Source organism: Megascapheus bottae, chromosome 2, assembly GCF_031878675.1.
Source record: "Megascapheus bottae isolate mThoBot1 chromosome 2, mThoBot2.hap1, whole genome shotgun sequence".
NCBI classification, from domain to species: domain Eukaryota; kingdom Metazoa; phylum Chordata; class Mammalia; order Rodentia; family Geomyidae; genus Megascapheus; species Megascapheus bottae.
Genome location: NC_143510.1, coordinates 96655659 through 96678856, shown reverse-complemented (window position 1 = coordinate 96678856; position 23198 = coordinate 96655659). Strand labels below are relative to the sequence as shown.

At 60.4% G+C, this 23198-nt stretch overlaps 2 protein-coding genes across 4 annotated transcripts; one reads left to right on the top strand and one right to left on the bottom strand.

Annotated features, from left to right (window-relative positions):
• Positions 1–5470: 5470 nt before the first annotated feature.
• On the bottom strand, positions 5471–13872 carry Creld2 (CRELD disulfide isomerase 2). 2 transcript variants are annotated; one of them, XM_090328921.1, is made up of 10 exons: positions 13592–13867; positions 13205–13287; positions 12421–12531; positions 11564–11655; positions 10370–10546; positions 8726–8821; positions 7577–7660; positions 7188–7283; positions 6657–6797; positions 5471–5705 (listed from the first exon to the last, which is right to left on the bottom strand). In XM_090328921.1, the coding sequence occupies exons 1-10, from the start codon at positions 13721–13723 to the stop codon at positions 5656–5658; spliced, it is 1062 nt and encodes a 353-aa protein (XP_090185047.1). In that variant the 5' UTR covers positions 13724–13867; the 3' UTR covers positions 5471–5655. The 2 variants fall into 2 exon arrangements, with proteins under 2 accessions (XP_090185047.1, XP_090185048.1); XM_090328922.1 differs by lacking the exon at positions 7577–7660 and having other exon boundaries at positions 13592–13872.
• A 384-nt stretch (positions 13873–14256) lies between these two features.
• Positions 14257–23164, top strand: Alg12 (ALG12 alpha-1,6-mannosyltransferase). Of its 2 annotated transcripts, none has more exons than XM_090328919.1 (10): positions 14257–14359; positions 16457–16653; positions 16732–16864; positions 19064–19237; positions 19401–19595; positions 20416–20519; positions 20956–21179; positions 21973–22142; positions 22227–22302; positions 22558–23164. In XM_090328919.1, exons 2-10 carry the CDS (start codon positions 16489–16491, stop codon positions 22787–22789), a joined length of 1473 nt encoding a protein of 490 aa, XP_090185045.1. In that variant the 5' UTR covers positions 14257–14359; positions 16457–16488; the 3' UTR covers positions 22790–23164. The 2 variants fall into 2 exon arrangements, with proteins under 2 accessions (XP_090185045.1, XP_090185044.1); XM_090328918.1 differs by having other exon boundaries at positions 22227–22356.
• The last annotated feature ends 34 nt before the right edge of the window (positions 23165–23198 follow it).

The following is a 23198-nucleotide window of genomic DNA, read 5'->3' as shown; positions in this document are numbered from 1 at the left end:
ATAACATGGGCCTCTGTTCTGTCCTGTGGCTGTGGCCCCTCACCCCGGGGACCACGCCGTCTGAGCGTCTGAGCCGAGCAGACTGCAGCAGGCAGGTTCTCCCCGGCCAGACGGCCACCTTGAAGCCAAGCCGGGAACGGGGAGTCAAAGCTGTCACCAGAGGGTCGGGGAGCAAGGGACATCTTTGGGATCTCTGAGCCCAAGAGCCAGGTGGGTGGGGACAGAATTCTGTACCACTCCCCACCTGGTAGGACCATGTCCTGGTGGCCTAATCTGGAAGCGCCTGGACTAGAACCCCTGGGGGTTCAGGACTCTCTGGGTGCACTGCTTCAGTGCTGAGCACTGGGGTACCCCACCACATCCACATTCCTGCGGGGACCCCAGCCTTGGACTAGGCTTGGAGGAAGTCAGGCAGAGCAGCCTCAGCAGGGAGGTCCCGCCCTCTGGCCTGCTCAGCTGGCTGGGGGGACGACAGCCCCGCCCCTGCTGCGGGAGGACCCTGCAGGGGACAGAGTCCATCTGTCCGTTAGGCAGAGGGGAGGGCACTCGGCCTCCGTGTGCCTGGCTCCAGAGGGGCAAAGCCGGCACGGCGCCTGCAGGCGCCGCCTGTGTGGTGACTCTGTGCGCACAGCGGGGCCTGAATGGGCCTGTGTGCGGGGGCGGGGGGGGGGGGGGGGCTGGGTATTTATAGCAGCTCCTGCAGGGGAGAGCTATTCATAGCCAGGGCAGTGCGAGGGGAAAGGACAACGTGCCTGAGCCTGGGGGGCGGGCTCTGCTGGGGACACTGGGGGCTGGTACCAGCCTGCCCAGCTGCCCAGACAAGGGTGACCGTTGTGTGGGCGGCGGGGTTCACTGGGGGCAGCAGGCGGGTGATACACCAGCTACCCAGGCCCCCTGCCCCAGGGGAGCCTGCTGGCAGGCGCAGGGCCAGCAGGGGGCAGGGTAGCTAGAGCCCTGGATGCAGCAGGGCGCTGGTGCCACCTCCCCAGAGGCGAGGGACTGCCGTGGCACTGTCACTTACACCTGAGGGCTCTCCAGGAAGCAAGCTTTGCTGTTTGCTGTCGTGGTTTCCATGAGGGGTCCAGTGGAGTCTGCATTGGATTCAAGACAGCCAGGAGACCCTAGGACGAAGTCACCTTGAGCCTGAGTCATGGCGGCGGTGGTGGTGGCGGCGGGGAATCAGGGATGAATGTGGCTGGAAGTGCAGCCACAATCCCTCAGCCTTCAGCCCTTTAGCCCTCAACCCTCAGCCCTTGAGCACCCCAGCCGCTCAGCCCACAGCTTCTCAGCCCTCAGCCTCTCAGCCCTCAGCCTTCAGCCCACAGAATCTCAGCCCCCAGCCTCTCAGCCCTCACCCCACAGCCTCTCAACCTTCAGCCCTTCAGCCCCTCAGCCCATAGCCTCTCAGCCCTCAGCCCTTCAGCACCCCAGCAGCTCAGCCCTCAGTCCCCAGCCGCTCAGCCCTTAGCTCACAGCCTCTCAACCTTCAGCTCTTCAGCCCCCTAGGCCCTCAGCTCTCAGCCCACAGTCTCTCAGCCCCCAGCCCCTCACCCTCAGCCCTTGGCCCTCAGCCTGCAACTGCTCTGACTGCAGCTCATCCCTCAAATACCAGAAATGTCAGCCAACACTCAGATAGTGAATGGTCAGACCGCACCCAGCCCACCAAGAAGAAGGTGGCAGCCCTGTGGCCAGGGCCCCAGCAAGGGACAGCAATGACCACGGCTGTGACCCTGGGCCTTGGCCTCGAGGACAGAGGGGGCCACCCTGTGTCTCCACACATAGTCCTGGCAGCCGGTCTGGATCTGTCCAGGGTGGACCCCGAGCCGTCAGCCGCTGGCAGCCAAGTGCTTTCCAGGGCTGTGGGGCGCCCTTGGGGGAGCCTCGAGGAAGGGTGCAGGGGCCCAGGCAGAGGTCCCCACAGGTCCCCACCCCTACCCACCTACACACCCCGCAGAGCACCCACACTCCATCCAAACCCTTCCAGAGCCACCCACCCTGCCATCTTCCCTCACCCAGGCCCGGTACCTATCTGCATTCCTCTGCAGGAAGCCTGCCACATGGGCCTGGGACAGCCACTTCCAGGCAGCTCTGTGTGGTTCCTGCCCAGGGAGACCAGGTTGGGGTCTGTGGACAGTCCACCTCCATCTCCACTGGACCAGGAGACCAGGCCGGGTCTGTGGACAGTCCACCTCCATCTCCACTGGACCAGGAGACCAGGCTGGGGTCTGTGGACAGTCCACCTCCATCTCCACTGGACCAGGAGACCAGGCTGGGGTCTGTGGACAGTCCACCTCCATCTCCACTGGACCAGGAGACCAGGCCGGGTCTGTGGACAGTCCACCTCCATCTCCACTGGACCAGGAGACCAGGCTGGGGTCTGTGGACAGTCCACCTCCATCTCCACTGGAACAGGAGACCTGGGCTGGGGTCTGTGGACAGTCCACCTCCATCTCCACTGGAACAGGAGACCTGGGCTGGGGTCTGTGGACAGTCCACCTCCATCTCCACTGGACCAGGAGACCTGGGCTGGGGTCTGTGGACAGTGCACCTCCATCTCCACTGGAACAGGAGACCTGGGCTGGGGTCTGTGGACAGTCCACCTCCATCTCCACTGGAACAGGAGACCTGGGCTGGGGTCTGTGGACAGTGCACCTCCATCTCCACTGGACCAGGAGACCAGGCTGGGGTCTGTGGACAGTCCACCTCCATCTCCACTGGACCAGGAGACCTGGGCTGGGGTCTGTGGACAGTCCACCTCCTCCTCCACTGGACCAGGAGACGTGGGTTAGGGTCTGTGGACAGTGCACCCATCTGGCCAGGAGGCCAGCTACCTTCCCCGCCCCAGCATTTGGGCTGCAGTGAGGCCGTGGGTGGATGTATGGACTGTGTGTGCTTGCATGCATCAGTGAATCTGTGCATGTATGCATGTGAATGCATGTGTGCACGTGAGTGTTCGTGCTTGCGTGCAGACTTGTGTTTGCACAGCCAGGACTGGACTTGAATCCAGGATCTCACCTCCTTTCTTTCTTTTAGGTGGTCAAAGCCAGTGCTCTACCACCGAGATGCTCCCTCTCTTTGGCTTTTTGCATGTTTGTTGGAGGTAAGTGTCAGGTTTTGGCCGGTAGTGTGGCCTAGTGGTAGTGTGTTTGCCTAGCATGCACGAAGACCTGGGTTTGATTCCCTGGCAGAGTGCTATCCTTCAGCAAAACGTGTCCAAGGACAGTGCCCAGGCCCGAGTTCAAGCCCCAGGACGCCTCAGATTTGTCTGCCTGGCTTTGATCTGAGGTCCTCCAATCTCAGTCTGCTGAGTAGCAAGGATAAAGTGTGCCTGGCGAGTGGCGCGCCTTTGTGTCCAGGCAGTTCAGGAAGCATCAGGATACTTGTCTGGCCCTCTTCAGTCTCTGAGGCTGGTGGGGCTGGGGCCATGGCACCGCGGGAACAGGCAGGAGTTGGCTGGTGGAAGCCAAGCGGGGCAGGCCAAGGCTGTGGGCTGTGCTGGCTGTCGGCAGGGGACGTGAATGGACAGGAGCTGAGCAGCGGCCCAGCCGGGACTCAGTGCGGTTGGATCTAACGAGCCCTGCGGAGATGGCCTCCGCTGACGAGGGCCAGCTCCTCGTTCTCATGAGTGGCCAGTGAAGGTGTCAGAGCTCCGCCACGGCTCAGGATCCTTCCAAGGGACCCTCGAGGGCTGGCCCCAGAGCAGGTGGAGGTAGAGAGCCTGGGCGGCCAGCTGGGCAGCGTGAGAGCCATGGGTGCTCCTGGAGGTGGCTACGCTCTTCGCCCTCTGGGATGGGGAGACAGACATAGTGTCCCCAGCAAGGGCACCTGTCTCCTGGGGCAACGGGCTTATGCCCTGACACTTCCCACCGGGCTGTCCTGATTTGAGCGGGGCAGGAATCCCAGTGGGGTTGGCTGGGAAGAGCCAGGACTGGTACTCGGTCACCAGGGAAGGACAGGGACGCTCCGCCTGCTGTGCTGGACAACAGCCTCCAGCGGACACCCTGTCCTTGAAGACAGAGGCCCAGGGAGCTGAGCAGAGCAGGTGCTGCCACAAGAGCTGGGCAGGAGTAACCCGGCGGCCTGCAGCGCCCCCTGCTGGCCACCCAGCCCTGCGGCCAGAACCCTGACTGGTGTCCTTGCTGGTCCACTGACAACTAACCTGGAGAGGAAGTGGTGTGGGGCGGTGACGCCATCCTGGAGCAGGACTAGAGAGCTGCTGATGCATCCCCCCCCCCCCCCGTCACCATGTGCTCACAGGTGCAATGTGTTCAGGAGTCCCACCCTTAGGACGTGGGGGTGTTTGCCGTCCTGCCTGGGGAAGAGATGGCTTGGTGACACTGCATTCCCATGTGAGCGGCCGGCCACCCCTCCTGGTCAGAAGCCCCGCCCTCTGCGCTCTGCTCCGAGCAATAGAGCCTGCAGGCACACAGGAAGCCAGGCGGACACGCCGGCCTCCTGCCTATGTGGAGTTGTGTGGTCAAGCCGGCTGGGCCCATCAGTGCGGCGGCCTCCTTGCCCGCCCAGGTCTCATGACCAGTGTCCAGGAGAGAATGACCACAAGAGCAGACTGTGTGGCAGTGCCAGGACAGCACAGGGGAAGGCTCAGCAAGTGGCACCTCCCAGGCACTGAGAGGTCATGGGGGTGGGTGCCAAGGCAGGGGAGTGGGGTTAGGGTGGCCATGTGGGCCCTAAGAGCTCTGCAGGATGAGCAGGACAGGGCCAGGAAGGGCTGGAACTGCAGCCCGGGGGTGCCCAGAGTGGCAGCCTGTCTGCTGTCTGCGGTTAGGCTAGAGACCCAATACAGCGGGCCCGGGCCACGACAGTGCCCGCCCGCCCAGCAGCTGTTCCTGAACCACTTCTGGTCACTGTGGGTGTTTCAGAAGCATCCGTGCCTGGCTGCTTGGCCCGGCTGCTTGGGGCCTGTAGTAGCACATGGGAGAGCCAGGTGCTCACCTCATGGCTACAAGGAGAGGAAGAGGGAAAGAGAAGGGGCCAGGGTTAGATGTGGCTGCGGCAGCAGCGGCATGCAGGAGGACAGGGCTCTGCCTCTCTCAGCACCTTGGCTGGATGTGGCTGCGGCAGTGCCATGCAGGAGGACAGGGCTCTGCCTCTCTCAGCACCTTGGCTGGATGTGGCTGCGGCAGTGCCATGCAGGAGGACAGGGCTCTGCCTCTCTCAGCACCTTGGCTGGCGCCCAGGCTAGGCCAGGCCTTTGGCCCTGAAGCCAGCCAGCTACCCCACCACTTGTGGCTGGCCTGAGGTAGCTGCCAAGGGCAGGAGAGGCCGGAGGCCCCCTGCCTCACAGCAGGCAGACCCTGCTCTGAGTGGAGCGTTCGCCGAGCTTGCCAGCTGCCCTGCTCCTGCAGACGTGGGTCCTGTCGGTCTGTCTGTCTGTCTGTCTCCCAGGCACAGCAGGACAGGTGCAAAGCAAATGGTGAGTTTTCAAGGAGGCAGATTCGCAATCTTGTTCCTACCTTCAACGGTCCATTTTATTATAAAGAACAGTAGCAAAATATACGAATCTGTTCAACAACCAGGGAATGCAGCTTTTCGAAGGGCCAATGGGCATCAGTTGTTCCGGAGCCGGGAGCCTCTCCTGAGATGGCCACAGCACTGTTCTCTCAGGGCGCCGTCAGCGGGGGAGCCTGGTGCATGTCACAAGTCCTCTCGGGAAGGTGGCTGTGTGGGGTATTCCTCTGTGACTTCTGTCAGAAGATACACAGGGGCCACTGAGTGACAGCACTGAGGCCAAAGGGAGGGCCTTGCAGGGACGTGGTGGGCCGGGGCGGTGCTCACGTCCTGACACTGTGGACGGGCCCACAGGACTGCACCGTGGCTTCCTCCTGACACAGGGGCCTCTGGGCAGCTCGGGACAAGCTCTAGCACCTGGCACTCCCACGGCCTGTGCCACATCAGAGGCTGGGCAGTGGGGGAGGACACAGTGGGAAATGGAGGCAGAGGGCAGGGTACAAGGCAGCCAGCCTCTCCCCTGGCCGCGGGGTCTCCCTTCTGCAGCTCTCCTGGGCACAGACCCACTTTGGTTCGCCCAGGTAGAATGTGGCTGCCAGAAGCTGGACATCCGTCTCCTCTCCATGTTACTTTCCTTGTTTTCTGTCAGTCATGGGGCCTGAACTCAGGGCCTGGGTAGTGTCCCTCAGAGCCAGAGCTCTACTTCCATTTATTTGTCTGTTGGCTCATTGGAGGCAAGTGTCTCACAGACTGTCCTGCCCGGGCTGGCTTTGAACCACAATCCTGAGCTCTCAGCCTCCTGAGTAGCTGGAATCACAGGCGTGAGCCACCGGCGCCCCATTCCTCTTACTCGTTTGGAAAACCTTGCCATTCTTTCTATGGGCCCGCCCCTGCCCCCCACTCAGACTGGAACTTCTGTGAGACCAGGGAGATCAGTCCCAGCCCGGCAACTGTGCGCATGGCCTTGTTTGGAAATGGGACGTCTGCGGGTGAGGCGGCCACATCAGGGTGACAGGGTGTCCTCGCCAGAGGGGAGGGCTCCCTGGCCACACCTGCCACACCCCACAGGAGGGTATCAGCTTCTTGGTTTCTGGGTGCTCAGTCTCCGCTGGCTTCACCTGGCATTTCCTGACCTGGGCAGCCTGGCCCTGGGAGCCCAGCTGCAGCCCCGGGGCTGCACCACTCACCGCTCTCTGCTGTGCGCACACATGCATCTTTGGTCTCTTCAAAGCCTTCAGGACACACGCAGACAAAACTCCCTGGAGTATTGTAGCAGTTTTCATTTTCCCTCCTACATGCTTTTTCTGCTAGCGAGCACTCGTCTATATCTGAAACAAATACTCCACTTCAATAAACTGCTTCATTTGGCAAGCAAGCTCATCGCAGATTATAAATTCATTCAGCGTTCATCCACTGAAGCCCTGAGACCAGGCTTGCCTCAGAAGGAGGAGCAGAGAAGGCAGCTCTCTCTGAGGCAGGGATTTCGGTCCTCAGAGGCCGGACTACGCAGCGGCAGAGCAGACAGTCCAGGCAGCAGGTGCAGGTGGCTGAGCCGGAGCTGAGTCCTGCACAGGGCTACCTGAGCTCAACAGAGCCTTGACCTCCTGCAGGGCTGTGAGGCTCTACATCCACACAGGGGTGGGGTGGCCCCCGCTCCAGGGCTATCCCAGGCCCCCATAGGGGGTCCTTGGTGGGGTCCCACTTTCTCATGTACTCACCTGTACACTCTCCACTCTCCTTTGTGTAGCCGGTGACACATTCTTTACACTTGGCCGGGCCTTTTCCTGTGCAACCCACACAGGTGGGGTCACATGCTAGAAAGACAGGGACAGGTATCAGAACACCTTCCACAGCAGGGAGCTGGGGAGAGCCACACTTTTTGTTGTTGTTGTTGGTGGTCGTGGGACTTGAACTCTGGGCCTGGGCGTTGTCCCCGAGCTCTTCAGCTCAAGGCTACCACCCTACCCCTGGAGCCACAGCACCAGTTTCCTGGAGGTTAACTGGAGATAAGAGTCTCATGGACTCTGGGCCTCCTGAGAAGCTCGGCTGACAGCAGGCGTGCGCGCCAGCTATGGCGTACTAGCGGCTCTGCTAAGAAGACACGCACCTTCACACGTGTACGAGCCACTGAGGTTCTCGCAGTACTGCGTGTTGCTGCAGGGAGGCGTCTCTGCCGCACACTCATCCACGTCTGGAAGAGGACAGCGGGGCTGTGTGTGAGGGCGTGAGGAGCACTGAGGATGGGAGGGAGGACTCGACTCTGCGGGAGGACGCGCCTTCCCCTGGCCGGCCCTGCCCACTGCAGGAGGAGCCTGCTCCTCATGCTGTCCACAGAAGGCATGCCAGCACGTGCTGCTGCCATATCTAGGCCTGCCTGCCCTGCCCAAAGTATGAAACCAGTTCCCAGCTGGCCCCTCATTTGCCTAGGGCCCCGCGGCTGCTGAGGTGGAAACTAAAACCAGCACCAGAGCGGCCACTGGGCACCTGGTTTGAAGAGAGGCCATGCTAGGCTAGTGCCAGCCCACTGAGGGTGATGGCAACCCTTCTAAGCAGAGGGTGGCAGGTGGCAAAAAGAAATGCCCCGAAGAGGCAGGGTACAAGGACAGGCAGGTGCCCAGCGAACAGTGCCAGGATAGAGCTGGGACTCCTCCCCCCTCCCTCCCCACCACCCCGGCTGGTGGAGTGCAGTGGAACAGACCTGGGTGTCCCTGGCCAGGCCTGGAGCCAGCCTCAAGTGGCTCAGAGTCTGCATGCTGGCACCTTCAGAACTTAACCACCTGCTGGCTCACAGTTCCCTGGGGAAGAAGTGCCTCAGTTTCCCTTTATGCTCCAGACAGGGCTGGGTTCATGCCTGACGTCTCCTTACAGGGTCAGAGGCAGAGTGTTTTTGTTTTTTTTTTTTTGTGCAATCAGCTTTTCCGGGGCAGCACAGATCAGCAGCTCCGAGCAGCTACCAACACGGGCAGTTATGATGGGAACCCACAGGAACACAGCCCAGCTGCCGGGCCATGGGCAGAGATGGAGAGCAATGAGGAGAATGGTAAAGAGCAGCCCTCCATCCTCACACGTGCAGGGAGTCCTCCACACACATGCAGCATCCTCATGTGTGCAGGGAGTCCTCCACACACACGCACGCACGCACGCACGCACGCACACACAGGCATGCATGCAGCAACCTCATGTGTGCAGGGAGTCCTCCACACACACACACACACACGCACGCACACACACACAGGCATGCATGCAGCAACCTCACCTGTGCAGTTGCCATCCACTTGCAGCCAGCCGACTTCACACTTGTGGCAGTCTCGGCTGGTCGGGCCTGAGCATGTCTTGCAGGATTCATCACAGGCTGCGGGCAGGCACAGGCGGCTGACTTAGCAGGGCTCACCTGACCCCAGAGGCGCGCTCTCACGATAGGAGTGAGGAGCTCAGAACAGTGGACACACAGTAAACAGCCAACAAGACATTCCTAGCAGAAAAACCCCACGAGCTTCTGGGACTGGAATCATGGCTTAAGAGTTCAAACTCTTGCTTAATGACACAAGGCCCTGAGTCAAACACCAGTACAAAAAAAAAAAAAACTAAAACAAAACAGGAGCCAGGTGCCGGTGGCTTGCACCTGTCATCCTAGCTACACAGGAGGCTGAGATCTGAGGACGGAGGCTCAAAGCCAGCCCGGGCACTAAAGACCATGAGACTCTTATCTCTAGTTAATCACCAGAAAAGGGGACGTGGTTCTGTGTTTCCAGGGACAGGGTGATAGCCTTGAGCTAAAGAGCTCAGAGACAAAGCCTAGGCCCAGAGTTCAAGTCCCAGGATGGACAAAAATAACAACACAAAAGAACCCAAAACCCCATGCTGCGATTCTAAGATATTGATACTGTCAGGGGACAGTGGCAGGGGCCACAGTGGGGACCACAGTGCCCACTCTGGGCTTGGAGGCCATCTATCTTCTCACCAGCTGTCCTGGTGGGGGAGGTGTCAGCGAGGGACCCCGCTGCCTGCCTCTGGTCTCTTTGCCACCTCCCTCCGCCGCAGAGCAGCCCTTCCTTGTGAGTGTGGTTCTTGTCAGTGGCAGGAAGAGCCACACCATACCAGATGCTGCCTGCTGTCCCCCACGGACACGGGCAGGCTTTTCGCTGGCAACACTGTCTCGCAGGCTCACACCGCTTGGGTGGCACCAAGAGGTGGCTGTGGCTATGGTGCCGACGCTGGCCCTGGCGCTGAGCAAGGACCGTCCTTGGGTAAGCTGGTGTGCTTGCTAAGGGAACTGTGTGTGCAGGGCTCTCCCGCGGGCCTCTCAGCGGTGGCTCTCCCACCCTGGCTCCTGCTCCCCACGTCCGAGAATCTGTCCATTAGCCAGGGGAGCAAGGCTTTTGCCAGAAGGTTCTAGGTAAGGTTCTAGGTGTGTGGCCGAACACCGGGAGCCAGGTCAAGGAGCCAAGGACTATTCTAGAGGCTCAGACGGCAGAGTTCCAGCTAACTAAGCAGGCAAGGGGAGCATGACATCCTGAGTTCAAGCCCAGTACTACCACATACAAAGTAATGTTGCTTACAGACATACAGGGGGAGAATTCCAGGCTAGAACGCGTCAAGTGGTAGGGAAAGCACTAGCCAGGAGCGAGAAAGCCATACCAGAGCTCAAACCCCCACCTCCAGCTCCCACAGAAAGCCTAAGGCATGCATCACAGAGGACAGACCTGTTTCCCACACAGCTAACCTCGAGTCCTTCCTACAGGGCCTAGGGAAGCTTCCCTTTAGGGGCTGCTCAAGGGCCCATCTTCAGGTCTAATCCCCCAACCCCTGGAGCTGGGCCCGCAGTACCCAGGTATGCAGCTCTGACAGGACTGCTCCCCACGGCTGCACCCGGAGGGTGGGCTGAGTCCCCAGGGCCTACCTTTGCAGATGCTGTGTGTCTCGTTCTTCAGCAGGCTGAAATAGCCATCTGCGCAGTCCAAGCACAGCGGGCCCTTGTAGCCCATGTGGCACTGGCAAGACCCGTCCCCGTGCCTGGTGCCATCTCCCCTGCAGTGGCCGTTCCCGCTGCAGGGCCTCTGGGCTCCGCCCTGGCAGGCTTGGAGAACACAAACGCACACTCAGCATGCCAGGGGCACTGTCACTGGGGAGAACACAGGGCCGCTGGCACAGGAGTGGCTGTGTGACCGGGCATGGCTGTGGACAGCCTCACTGGAAAGGGACAAGGGGATAGGGGTAGGGGTGGGGGTGCTGCGTGAGCGAGGGAGGGGTTGTTGTGCGAGCATACAGGGCCCTGTGCCAACCATCTGTAATCCCAGCCACAGGAGGCAGAGATGTGAGGGTCAAGGTTCAAAGCCAGCCTGGTAGGAAAATCTGTAACACTCTCATCTCCAACTAACCACCAAAAAGCCATAAGCAAAGCTGCGGCTCAAGTGGTAGAGTGCTAGGTTTGAGGGACAGTGCTTAGGCCCCACATTAAGAAACAAAAAACAAAAGGACACTGGTGGTTCATTCTTGTAATCCTAGCTACTCAGAGGCTGAGATCTGAGGATCGTGGTTCAAAGCCAGCCCAAGAAGAAAAGTCTTACCTCCAATAAACTACTCAGAAAAAGCTGGAAGTGGCACTGTGGCTCAAATGGTAGAGCACTAGCCTTGAGCACAGAAACTCTCAGGGACAGTGCCCAGTCCCTGAGGTCAAGCCCAGGACTAGCCAAAACAAAAACAAAAGCAAAAACAGAAACAGGCAGCTGCCTAGTCTAGCCCACCCCGCCTGCACAACAAGCTTCTGCAGTCCAACTGAAAACTAGACTGGCTGCAGGCAGGGACGGGCTAACGTACCACTACCTCTCACCCTCCAATACAGGTCTGGGACACTCTCTGCACACTGGCAACCCAGTCTACAATCCCTTCACGAGGAGCCACATGGCTCTGAGGACTGAAGGGGTCTCCATACCACGTGAAAATTCCCAAAGCCCCGGAAGCGTCCAGAGCCTCAGAGGAGAGTGGCCATTGCTGTCTCAGGGAAGAAGCCAGGAGCGAATACAGCCCAGGTCCCCTGTGAGCCTTGAAACATGGGGGACTCAGAGGAGGGGAGGAGCACTGGGGAAGAGTGTACCTTGGCAGTCTGGCCCATAGGTACCCTGAACACAGCATGTTTTCAGCGTCTCCACGCAGAACCACTCAAATAGGTCAGGCTGTGCCTTCTTCCTAAGGATTTACAAACACTGATTAACTCTTAAGCCACTCTGTGCATGTGCGTGTGTGTGTGTATGTGCGCGTGTGTGTGTATGTGCGCACGCGCGTGTGTGCGTGCATATGTGCCTTATACTCTTGCTTGGATTTCTTGCTCAACTGATGTTATACCACTGAACCCTGCCTCTAATCTGGTGGTATTCTGCTGGTTAATCAGATATGGAGATGCAATGACTTCTCTGTCCACACTAGCTTTGAATCTTGATCCTCTAGGTCTCAGCTTTCTGAGTAAAGATTCAGATATGGATCATTGGTGCCCAGCTTCAAGTAACTGATTTCTTTCAAATAAAACTGATGGCTGGGTGGCCAAGCACTTGTTAAGGTACCCAAGTATAATCCCCAGCTCCAAAGAACACAGATATCCCTCTCACACCTACAGGCTGCGTTGTCCAGGTCTGTGCCTGGACCCAGGAGCGGAACCAGACCCCACAGAAGCTGTTGGGTAGAATCATGTGCATGTACGAGGAAGTCTGGCTTACAAACTAGATGAACGTTAACAACCAAATATAACAGATTGAGTGGTACGCTATAATAACACTCATGAATTACCTATCCTTGGCTTTCCCATGACAAAACTCAGGCAGCAGCACTGCGCAGGGGTACTACCGAATGTCTTCTGCAGACCAGTGTGCTCTCAAAGTGTGTGAGCCAGGAGGCTGAGCCTCTCCAGTGTGAAGTGACCTTGTGTGAAGAGGGATGGAGGAGTGGGAGGGAACTTACAGCTGCAGCCACCAGTCCTCCAGCTGCTCCTCATGCTGCTCCAGCATCTGGTTACACTCGAAGTCACTGCTCTCACACAGGCCCTCCAGGATCTCGAGGAGGCGGACCTCACTGAAACACACCCGGGTACCTTCAGGTGGAGCTCAGCACCCCAAAATCAGTCTGGGCACGCTCTTGATCATCCCCTCCCCTCCTCTGAGCTTGAATGTGAACCCTGGGCACTGTCCAGGCTGGCTTTGAACCTTGACTCTCATATTTCAGCTTCCTGAGTAGCTAGGATTACAGGTGTGAGGCACCAGTGCCCAGCTCAGTCTGCTTTCTTTACAGGCCAGCTTGGGGCAGGTGTGGAACAAGGCTCATTTACTGAAGACACACCCTGAACCATCCCAGCACCAGGAGTCTGTGTGGAGCCGGGCTGGTGGCTCACGCCTGTCATCCTAGCTACTCAGGAGGCTGAGATCTGAGGATCGTGGTTCACAGCCAGACCAGGCACTAAAGTCCATGAGACTCTTCTTTCTAATTAACCACTAGAAAATCGGAAGTGGTGCTGTGGCTCAAGGGGTAGGGTGATAGCCTTGAGCTGAAGAGCTCAGGGACTGTGCAAGCCCACAACTGACCAAAAGAAAAAAGAAAAAGTCTGTGTGGGGTTAACCCGGGGAGGCTGGGTCACAAGGCGGTCGGTGCCTTCAGCAGGGCAGGGGTCTGGATGGACAGGGGGGGATCCACGATGCCTGGGGTTCCCTCGGGTCTGCTGCCCTGCGGCCAGAACGCGGCGGGCGCTCACCTGAACTCGTATTTGGACAGCGTCTTCTCCTCCCAGGCGGTGTTGCCGCCGCCGAAGTTCTTTTTGGCCGTGTTGGCCATCCCCTGCGGAGAAGGTGGAGGCGGCTCGGCCACCCGCGGCGACGTGAGCCCAACACCCGGCCTGGGCCCCGGCCCCGGCCCATGGCCCACGGCCCACGGCCCCGGCCCACGGCCCCGGCCCATGGCCCACGGCCCACGGCCCCGGCCCACGGCCCCGGCCCATGGCCCACGGCCCACGGCCCACGGCCCACGGCCCCGGCCCACGGCCCCGACCCACGGCCCCGGCCCACGGCCCCGGCCCACGGCCCGGCCCCCGGGCCCGCCACCCGCCCCCGGCCCCCGGCCCCCAGCCTCGCCGGCCACCCACCTGCAGGAACTTGTCCACCAGGTCCCGGCACTGCTGGCAGGGAGTCGGCTTCCGGGTAGTGCCGGTGGCGGGCGACGACAGCGACAGCAGCAGCAGCAGCAGCCCGAGCGAGGCCCGGGGCGGCAGGCGCATGGCGGGCGGGCGGGCGGGCGGACTGTAGCCGGCGAAGCGCGGCCGACCGTTCGGCCTCCGCCCCCCGGGCCAGCACGCCGGCCGTTCCCCCGGCTACTAGACAGCCTCGCCGGGGCCCCGCCCAGCCGGCGGCCGCGGCCGTTACTGGCTGGTCCGCCCGTTCCGGCTGGATGTGGCCCAATGCGAGCTCGCCACGAGAGGCGACCAATGGGGAGGCCCCGGGTCAGCGCCCGCGATGAGGAGGCGGGCCGGACGCCCGGCTGCGCGCGCCGCCCGCCGCCTCGGCCCCGCCCCGCCGGCCCCGCCCCCGCCGCCCAGGCCCCGCCCCCGCCGCCCAGGCCCCGCCCCTCCGGCGGACATCTTTACTCAGGGCAGGAGGGCCTCCCGGCCGCCCCGGCCCCGCCCCGCCGGCGGACATCTTTACTCAGGGCAGCGGAGCCTCCCCGCCTCCCGGCCGCCCAGGCCCCGCCCCCGCTCCGCTGGCCCCGCCCCGCCGGCGGACATCTTTACTCAGGGCAGCGGGGCCTCCCCGCCTCCCCGCCGCCCCGCCGCCCCGCCGCCGGAATCTGAGGCCGTACCACGCCCTGGCCAGGGCTCCGCGTCCGCGTCCCGCGTGGCCGCGGCTGGGCGGGATTGGTGAGCGCTCTCCGCGGGGACTGTGCTGCCCGAGGGCGGGGGGCGGGTGCCCGGCCCAGCGGTGGACGCCGGATGAGCGAGGCCCACCCAAGATCTGTGCTCGGGCGTCGGGGCTGGGGATCGGCCTCAAACCCGGGGCTGGGCCTCAGCTGGAGGCTGGGCCCGGAGACCCGCCGCGGGGCCCCTCCCCGTGGACCCTCCCCGTGGACCCTCCCCGTGGACCCCTCCCCGTGGACCTTCCCCAGTGGACCCTCCCCGTGGACCCTCCCCGTGGACCCTCCCCGTGGACCCCTCCCCGTGGACCTTCCCCGTGGACCTTCCCCAGTGGACCCCTCCCCGTGGACCCTCCCCGTGGACCCCTCCCCATAGACCCTCCCCGTGGACCTTCCCCAGTGGACCCCTCCCCGTGGACCCTCCCCGTGGACCTTCCCCAGTGGACCCCTCCCCGTGGACCTTCCCCAGTGGACCCCTCCCCGTGGACCCTCCCCGTGGACCCCTCCCCATAGACCCTCCCCGTGGACCCTCCCCGTGGACCTTCCCCAGTGGACCCCTCCCCGTGGACCCTCCCCGTGGACCCCTCCCCATAGACCCTCCCCGTGGACCTTCCCCGTGGACCTTCCCCAGTGGACCCTCCCCGTGGACCCCTCCCCGTGGACCTTCCCCGTGGACCTTCCCCAGTGGACCCCTCCCCGTGGACCCTCCCCGTGGACCCCTCCCCATAGACCCTCCCCGTGGACCTTCCCCAGTGGACCCCTCCCCGTGGACCCTCCCCGTGAACCTTCCCCAGTGGACCCCTCCCCAGTGGACCCTCCCCACAGACCCTCCTCGTGGACCCCTCCCCAGTGGACCCCCCGAGGGGCCCCTCCCCATAGGCCCTCCCCGTGGACCCCTCCCCGTGGACCCTCCCCGTGGACCCCTCCCCAGTGGACCCTCCCCGTGGACCCCTCCCCAGTGGACCCTCCCCGTGGACCCCTCGCCGTGGACCCCTCCCCGTGGACCCTCCCCAGTGGACCCTCCCCACGGACCCTCCCCGTGGACCCCTCCCCGTGGACCCTCCCCAGTGGACCCTCCCCACGGACCCTCCCCGTGGACCCCTCCCCAGTGGACCCTCCCCGTGGACCCCTCCCCGTGGACCCTCCCCAGTGGACCCTCCCCACGGACCCTCCCCGTGGACCCCTCCCCAGTGGACCCTCCCCGTGGACCCCTCCCCGTGGACCCTCCCCGTGGACCCCTCCCCAGTGGACCCTCCCCATAGACCCTCCCCGTGGGCCCCCCGCGGGGCCCCTCCCCATAGACCCTCCCCGTGGACCCCTCCCCAGTGGACCCTCCCCGTGGACCCCTCCCCGTGGGCCCCTCCCCAGTGGACCCTCCCCGTGGACCCCTCCCCCTGGACCCCTCCCCAGTGGAGCCTCCCCGTGGACCCCTCCCCCTGGGCCCCTCCCCGTGGACCCCTCCCCCTGGGCCCCTCCCCGCGGACCCCTCCCCCTGGACCCCTCCCCAGTGGACAGCTGCCAGCGGTCATTTTGAAGCAGTGATTTTTGGTAGCAGCCTTTTGAGTTGACAGGAACAAGAGAACCTTTGTGCCAAGATTCTGACCACCATTCCTTAGTGCCTGGTTCAGCTCCCGTCCTCCGAGTCCTGGGGTTCAGTTCAGAGGGCAGCAGGTGTCCTTGGGGACCCAGGCTTGCGGCTGCCCCAAGCTCCATGTCACTGCCAGCATGCAGGCCTGTTGCCCATCCCTTGGTGGACCTCCAGTGGGCCTCCCGAGCTCCGTCTGTCTCTGAGCCCAGCTTTTGTCCCGCCCTTTAGCAGAAGTGACCCGAGGACTGGCCCGGCTTGTTGCCTCCACGGCCCTGGGTGCCCACATCTGCACAAAGCCAGTGGCTCCCACCAGACCTCAGGGTTCTGGAGGGAGCTGTTGGCACAGGAACGCTTCTCGGGCTGACTTTTCTCTGAACTTCCTGTTTGGCATGTGCAGGAGCTAGGAGGGCAGCTCCTAGGATTTCTGTTTCCTCTTCCCTGGTGATCTCTGGAACACGCGTAGGATGCAGGTTCTCACGTGTCATTGCTAATGGGGGGCTCTTCTTCTCACCTTAGTTCCAGGAAGGAGCTGAGGTTTAAAGCTCTTGATGGCTGGCAGGAGGTCATGGGGCCGACGGCCACTGCTGTTGCTGGGGTTGCTGGTCATGGTGGCCTCTGTCCACTTGGTCACCTGTCCGTACACCAAGGTGGAGGAGAGCTTTAACCTGCAGGCCACACATGACTTGCTCTACCACCGGCTGGATGTGGACAAGGTAAGGGCCCTGCTGCCTGTGAATGTAAATCTTGGTTTGGCCCTAGGCCTCTGCGCTGACCGCTCATTCTCCACTCAGTACGACCACCATGAGTTTCCTGGAGTCGTCCCCAGGACATTCCTTGGGCCCCTGGTGATTGCTGCCTTCTCCTGCCCTGTGGTCTGTGTGCTTTCGCTGCTGGAGCTGTCCAAGTTCTATTCTCAGCTGATAGGTAAGGAGCCTTCGGGATGGGACAGCTGCACGGCCTCCTCATTTGGAGGTCCAGATTACGCTCTGCCGGCCCTCCTCCCCTTGGCTTCCCAGTCTCTGCACTCCACGGGCATCAGGGTGACAGAGCCTTCCAGCGGGGACAGTGGGAGAGCAGGTGCTACAGAGCCCACAGCTGACCACAGAGCCCTTTAACCTGTGTGGCCCCCTTGAGCCGGCATACTCCTATCTCCCAGCTCCCTGCATCGGTCTGAGTACAGATCCTTCTAGGCATCTCCATACCACCATGAGGGCTGTCTACAAGGCCCAATTAGAACGTGGTACCGTGCTTATTCCTGCTTGGTAATTTGACATGTGTATCAGATGTGTAATGTCCCAGCTCAGCATTTCTAGGCATTGGGAAACTTATTTGACTTACTGGAATTTTATTTATTTATGTATTTTGACATAGAGGCTTGCAGGGTAGTCCCATCTGGCCTAGAACTTGAGCTCCTCTTGCCTCAGCCTCACAAGTACTAAAATTACTGGAAATTCTGGTTATTTTCATATTGTAAACTATTGACTTTACCATACTGTAGACACCAGACTTACATTTTAAAACTAAGCCAAACAAAAAAAAGTTGAGAACATTTTATGCATGTTGTTCTATAGCTTGACTTTTTAGTCAACAACCACTTTTCCTTTGATATAAATTCTTATTGGGTCTAATGCAGATCTTATTCTAATTTCTTTGCATTCCTGCAGCCAGGTTATCCAGCTTCCATGAGAACTGTTTTATTTTGCTGTCGTGGGGCTTGATCTCTGGGCCTGGGCGCTGTCCCTGAGTTCTTCAGCTCAAGGCTACCACCCTGCCCCTTGAGCCCCAGCACCACTTCCAGTTTTCTGGTGGTTAATTGGAGATAAGAGTCTCTCTTTCTTTAGTAGTCTCTTGTTCTTTAGTGCCTGGGCTGGCTTTGAACCTCAATCCTCAGATCTCAGCCTCCCGAGTAGCTAGGATTACAGGCGTGAGCCTCCAGCATGAGCCACTATGCAGGGCTACACAAAAGCTTTTAAGAACATGTAATTTGGCCAGGTGTTGGTGGCTCACGCCTGTAATCCTGGCTACTCAGGAGGCTGAGAGCTGAGGATAGCAGTTCAAAGTCAGACCAGGTTGGAAAGTCCATGACTCTTATTTTCATTTAACCCCTAGGAAACTGGAAGTGGTACTGTGGTCAAAGTGGTAGAGTGTTAGCCTTCAGCAAAAAGCTCAGTGACACTACCCAGGCCCTGAGTTCAAGCCCCACAACAACAAAACCACAAAGCCAGTGCGGTGGCTCACACCTGTAACCCTAGCTACTCTGGAGGCAGAGATCTGAGGATCTAGGGTCAACGTCAGCCCGAGCACAGAAGGACCTGAGACTCTTATCTCCAATTAACCTCAGGAAAATGGGAAGTGGGGCTTGGCTCAGCCTTGAGCTGAAGAGCTCTGGGACAGCACCCAGGTTGACTTTAAGCCCCATACCCAGCAAAAAAAAAAAAAAAAAGATCTGGGTGGAACTCAAGTGGTAGATCACCTGCCTCTGAGTTCAAAGCTCCAAGCGCACACCCCTGAACTGTCACACAAAAATACACAATTTGGCTTCTTGAGGGGCAGAGTAAGATAGCAAACTGAGCCCCAAGTGGGAAAGGCTGGGGGTTTGGTTTGGGGAGGAGCTGCAGGGTGGGTCTCCAGCTTACTGGGCAGCATCTTCTGTGCCTCCTCCAGTGCCACAGGCCAGGCTCACGTGGGGATGGAGAGGCACTGGGAGAGGTTGAGCTGGACCCAGGCTTGTGGAGATGGAGAGGCTTCAAGAGAGGGGGAGCTCACATGTGCCACCATGGGGTCTGGGTCATGGGCCATGGCTGTCTGAGTGGACTGCCTTGCGTCTCCCAGGGGCCTGGCACTTAGTTGCTGTTCAGCCAGGACTGGCCTGGCCCTGTGGCAGGACTCCTGGTCAGAGTCTTTCAAGGACTGCCCTCAGTTCTGACACAAGCCCTAGAGCCAGGGGTAAAACCAGGGTTGGATGATGGACACCTTGCACAAACCCAGGTCCAGGCTGGCCGGCCTGGCACTGAGGAAAGCTGGCCCTTGTCAGCACTGGCTGTAATGGAGCAGAGCAGGCAGCTGCTGGAGCCACTCGGCCTGCGCCCCGGCCCTGCTCGCCGACTGCCGTTATTTCTGTAGTGAGAGGAGTTCTGGGGCTTGGTGTGATCTTTGGACTGTGGACATTGCAAAAGGAAGTGAGGAGACAGTTTGGAGCCACCGTGGCCACCATGTTCTGCTGGGTGACGGCCACGCAGTTCCACCTGATGTTTTACTGCACGCGGACCCTGCCCAATGTCCTGGCCCTGACTGTGGGTAAGTACCTGGGCTGTGCCGCACCCCGCACCTCTGCCTGCCTGGCTCCTCAGACACGCCTCTCTGGCTACCCGTAATAGGACCGGTTCTCCGGCTCCTGGAGTCACTTGGTGTGAGGGGTGTGTTTGCGGGCAGTGACCGTGATGGTGCCTGTGTCTTGCAGTGCTGCCAGCCCTCGCAGCCTGGCTGCAGCACAAGTGGGCCCGCTTCATCTGGCTCTCGGCCTTCGCCATCATCGTCTTCAGGGCCGAGCTCTGCGTGCTCCTGGGCCTCATGCTGCTGCTGGCACTGTACTACCGGAGGATACCCATGGCCCGGCTTCTGCAGCACGCCGTGCCCGCCGGGCTGCTCTGTCTAGGCAAGTCACCCTCGCTGGGCATTCTTCCCATAAGAAATCAAGTGAAATCACCTGAACTTTTGGCACAGTCTTAAAATGTAGAGCTGTGGTTCAAGTGGTAGAGTGCCAGCCTTAAGCAAAAGAAAAAAAAGACAAGTGACGATTGAGCCTCTGAGTTTAAGCTCTAGTGCCAGCAGTTCATACCCGCAATCCTGCTTATGTGGGAGGTAGAGACTAGGAAGATGCAGGTCTGAGGCCATCGAGGGCAGCACGTTTGCAAGAGTTCATTTCAAGAAAAAGCCAGGTGGAGTGGAGCAGACTTATATACTACCATGTGGAAAGATCTGCAGTGCAAGGCTTCCACAAGCAAAAAAAGCAGGAAACCCTATCTGAAAAAAATAACTAGGCCAGATGCTGAGGGCTCACACCTGTAATCCTCGCTCCTTAGGAAGCGGAAATCTGAGGATCATGGTTCAAAGCCAGCCCAGGTGGGAAAATAATCACCAGAAAACCAGACGTGGTGCTGTGCTTGAGCCGAAGAGCTCAGCGACAGGGCTTGCTCAGGACTTGAGTTCAAGCTGCAGAACCAACAAAAAAAGAAATCTAAGACGTAAAAGGGCTGGGGGTATGTTCAACAGTAGAGCATCTCTAGAGAGGGCTGGGAACCTCCCTCTGCCCCGCTGTCCTGGGTCAGCTTGGCTGGCAGGGGTCCAGGAGCCGACAGCCAGCTGGGCTGAGAGGGAAGGGCAGTGCCCTCACAGTGGGGCTCCGTGCCTTCGAGTATCTTGTGCCACGTGTGTGGGGCCCGTGTACACTACCCGGAAGCTTTGCTGTTTTGTAGGACTGACAGTTGCTGTGGACTCCTATTTCTGGCGACACCTTGTGTGGCCAGAGGGTGAGGTGCTTTGGTACAACACTGTCCTGAACAAAAGTTCCAACTGGGGTGTATCCTCTGTGGTTCTCTGGGAGGTGGGGCCCCTCCCTCTTGTGGGAAGCCCAGTGGCCTGGCGTGCCCCGCCTTCTGCCCCTCCCTGTGGGAGCTTGCCTTTGGTCCTTGCTGTAATCTGCTTTTCACGCACGCTCCTCATGGAGTGTTTTGGATGCAGACAGAAGGGACAGCGTTATCACGGCTCCCTGCTGGAAGTGGCACCATGGTCGTGTTTCTCGGGGAAGAAGATGGTGAATACCAAAGGGCTCCCAGCCCCGCTGAAGTCTAGGCCTCCTTGCCGGTCACCTGAGCTGTCCATTGTCCCTGTGTTCCCTGCAGAGGCCGCCGCCGTCTCCTGGCGCGGCTGTCCTCAGGGCTGCTCCAGCCCCCGTCCCGTCACGCTGTGGTTCCATATCCCAGCCCTTAGAGTCGCCTCCTTAACCTCTGATCCAGACTTCCCCGCTCTTGTGGTACTTCTACTCAGCCCTGCCCCGTGGCCTGGGCTGCAGTCTTGTCTTCGTTCCCCTGGGCATGGTGGACAGAAGGACTCACGCGCTGACCCTGTCTTCGCTGGGCTTCGTAGCTGTGTATTCTCTGCTTCCACACAAGGAGTTGCGCTTCATCATCTACGCCTTCCCCGCCCTCAACGTGGTGGCCGCCAGGGGCTGCGCATACCTGTGAGGGTTCCCTCCCTGCCTGCAGCCTCCATCCCAGCCTCGTCTGCCTTATGCTGGCGGGGTCAACCCCAGGCCTTGAGCGTGGTGGGCAAGGGCGCCTTTGTGCCAGGCCTCCACGCGGCCCCAGGGTGCTGGGAGCAGGCTTGACGGGGTGAACGGGAGCCTGGCCCTCCACATGCCACGCTGCAGTCAGCCAGGGGGCACCGTGCCCCATCAAAGCTTTATGGCCCTTCAAGAAACTGAGGCGCACACTACCTGACCTGACCCACAGCCCAGAGATATGACATAGGTGCTGCGGTCTTACAGACAGGTCTTGGCCAGCACCTCCAGTGGGGCTGGGATGGCCTCTGGGCGGCGCAGGCGTGAAGATGCTGACCCTGAGACGGAGCGGGATGACAGCACACTAAGCCAGTCTGAGAGTGGGAGAAGACACCGCCCCATCAGGCTGTCCTCAGCAGCCCCAGCAGTGCTGGCCCCAGGCTGCCATGCCTGGGCCAGGAAAAGAAAGGGAAGAGATGCATTGTGGTTCCCTGACCTGCTCTACTTGGGCTGGTTATTCCACTGCAGGAGTGGGCAGTGAGCTGGGCTTGCCTGGTGGCCTCTGACTGGCGTGTGTACCTAAGAGCCCATGTGAGCTGTGACGAAACAAGTCCTGGGTGGGCTTGGCTGAGTTCTAGGGTGGCATGGTGGGCACTGTGGCCAGTCGTTCACGAGTATCTTGAAGAGAAGTGGGCAGGCTTGGGCTCTACTAGGCATTTTTAATTTTGCTGTCCTCATTCTGTTTTCCCTTCAGGCTGAACAACTGTACCAAGTCTTGGCTGTACAGGGCGGGGGCTGTGTTGGTGCTGGGTCACCTCGTGGTGAACGCTGCCTACACGGCCACATCCCTCTACGTGTCCCACTTCAACTACCCCGGCGGCGTTGCAATGCAGCGCCTGCACCAGCTGGTGCCAGCCTGGACAGGTCAGTGACAGGTGCTGCTGGGACCAGCCATGCCGCTGGGGACCCGGTGTGGGGCTGCGCTCTGACCAGGCACCGTGTTTCTAGGTGTCCACCTGCACATCGATGTGGCAGCCGCCCAGACTGGCGTGTCACGGTTTCTCCAAGTCAACGGTGCCTGGAGGTGTGTCTGCACCCGTGCTGCCGCGGGAGCCCACCTGTCGTTGCAGGGACATGGGTATTGCTGTGGGTGTACACATGTTGTGGGTGCTTGAGTGTCATAGGTATACACGTGGCACTGCAGGTACACACGTTGCTGTGGATAGGTGTGGGTACATGCGTGTTGCTGCAGGTGGGCCTGCTCCATGGCTGATACCCGTGACTTCCTCTGCAGCACTGCATGGTTGGACGGGGCGGGACACTGGCTCTTCTCCCCCAGGTATGACAAGAGGGAAGACGTGCAGCCGGGAGCTGTTGGCATGCTGGCCTACACCCACATCCTCATGGAAGCAGCCCCTGGGCACCTCGCTCTCTACAGGCACTCGCACCGGGTCCTGGCCAGCATTGCGGGCGTTGCTGGTGTGAGTCTGAACCTCACCAGACTGCCTCCCTTTGACATAAACCTGCAGACCAAGCTGGTGCTCTTAGAGAGGCTCGACAGGCCGTCCTGATGGGGTGAGAGCAGCCCGTGGCATCCCGACCTCTGCGGCGCCATGCACACGCTGTTCTCTGGATAGTGGCACCCACGGGGCAGACCTGGCCCTGCCTCAGCCACACTTGGCGCATGACTGCAAGGCCTGGGTCTCGAGGGCTTCCCGGGAGCCATCAAGGGTGACCTTGGCTTGAATGTGGCTGGGTGGGGAGCAAGGTCAGTTAGGGCCAGACTAGTCCCTTGTAACTGAGACAGGAAAGTAGGCCAGGCTGTGACTGCAGGCTCTCTAGAGCAGCACTCCACCTCCAGTACATGCCATGTTTGGGGACAAAGGTGTCCAAAAAGGAATGAATAAAATATTTCCTTAGGTGGTGTCTGGGGATGGCCTCTGCCTCTGCCTCTGCCTGGGTGTCGTGGTGAGGCAGCTA